Source organism: Xiphias gladius, unplaced genomic scaffold (genome assembly GCF_016859285.1).
Source record: "Xiphias gladius isolate SHS-SW01 ecotype Sanya breed wild unplaced genomic scaffold, ASM1685928v1 HiC_scaffold_111, whole genome shotgun sequence".
NCBI lineage: Eukaryota > Metazoa > Chordata > Actinopteri > Istiophoriformes > Xiphiidae > Xiphias > Xiphias gladius.
The window spans coordinates 22,501-24,096 of NW_024401403.1; the positions used below are offsets into that span (position 1 = coordinate 22,501).

The window sequence follows — 1,596 nt, forward strand, 5'->3', positions numbered from 1 at the left end:
CGAGCCTGTCTTTTCTTTGTGAGTCTTTTGAGGAGCTCATCTTTTTGTCTGAGCTCCTCACGGAGCTGGCTCTCCTTCTCCCTCCGTCCATTTTCCACAAGGTCAAGTTGTTCCTTCAGAGCCTTGTTTTCCTCTTTCAGTGACTTTATGTCACTGATAGCAGAGTAGAGGGTGTCTCTGAGGCCTTGCACGGTGTGCTGCAGCTGCGCTGTTAAAGGCCAGGAAGAGGATTGCCTAAACTCCAGTGGCCCAAATGCCTAAAAAATAAGAACATACATGTACTTCATGGCTAAAACTCCAGTCCCACGTTAACATAACCTGTACACTTATTTATACACGTGGATCTACTTTAGCATAAGGACAGGACTCCTTGAAACACTCATCAACACAGAGCAACATGTAACCATTATTAATTTATTTTTCTTATTTTTTCTCATAGATGGCACATTTTTATGCAATGAAACCCCACTGCAATCATCAAATCATCCTTTTTGGTTTGTATTTTTATCAAAATATATTAGAAGTACTGTTTTTCTCAATGTGGCTTAACGGATTTGGGATATCGTTAAAATTGCGATGCATTAAGTCAACAAACTGTATGAAAATGTATCGAAACTTTAGACAAAATATGATTATATATTAGGGAAAAGCAGGCAGGCCTAGAGAGGCACAGTGATGGAAAAAAAGTTTCTCCAGGTCAAGTGAGAAAATCTTACCTTGTTTCTTTGTCTGTCCATCTCAGCTCAGTGAAGATACTGAATGGCAACAAAGCGAGCAGACGAACTTTGCAGATGAAGCTCAACTTGAAACTGTATTATAGTTTCAGAGTTTTAGAACTTTCTTCTTTGGTCTTGAGTCGAAAACTTAGATGCAGATGTAGATTGCAGTCGTTTTCCAACAGTTGACGATTTTTTTTCACCAGGGTCAGAGACAGTGCTCAGTTCAGGTTGATGAAAGTAAATGAAGTTTTTCTGCAGCAGCAGGTTCCAACCAAGATGTTCATTATTCTGTCAGAGTTCTAGAAGGATGGAACCCTGAACATTCTCATCATGTGTTCTAGATCATCACTGTCTAACAACATTCATGAAGTTATGGTAAAAGCACAATGAGAAAAAAATTGACGTTATACTTTCATTTAACATCCTTTTATTGGTTTTCTCTTGATGGTATAAAGACAAAGTGGAGATGAAACGATGTTTCTTGCTCTGAGCCCCCAGTCAGTATCTTGTATTACTGCTTACACTTCCCAGGCCCACGTTGCTAAAGACATACAACAAATCGGTGTTGTAAAGACTCAAACTACCAAAGGGCCCTTCACTTCAGTGACTGCTCGTAGAACTGTATATATGATTCACATCTCCAGTCTCGAGGTAGAACATAGAAGATACATTCACATTTTCGACTCATTCTTTGACTAAAGAGTATTAACATACTAAGTTTCTTTAACTCTGTTAGTCCTTACTTACAAACAGGAAAAATTACATCTGTCCTCAGATACAATCTTAAAACAAACAAACACTCATTCCTAAATAAATAACTTGCTCTCCCCCATTGAACATGGCTGTAAAAACTGGCCTGTGGTTGAACCTAATTGCT

The 1,596-nt window shown here is 38.7% G+C and overlaps 1 protein-coding gene across 1 annotated transcript in view; it reads right to left on the reverse strand.

Moving 5' to 3' along the window:
- Nucleotides 1-737, reverse strand: part of LOC120787088 (trichohyalin-like) — a 1,277-nt gene extending 540 nt beyond the window's left edge. Inside the window, exons 1-2 of the mRNA XM_040122828.1 lie at nucleotides 717-737; nucleotides 1-257 (exon numbers count right to left, since the gene is read on the reverse strand). The exon at nucleotides 1-257 is cut by the window's left edge and continues 193 nt beyond it. Coding sequence (XP_039978762.1) covers nucleotides 1-257; nucleotides 717-737 — 278 coding nt within the window. The remainder of the gene's footprint in view (nucleotides 258-716) is intronic.
- Between the last annotated feature and the right edge of the window lie 859 nt (nucleotides 738-1,596).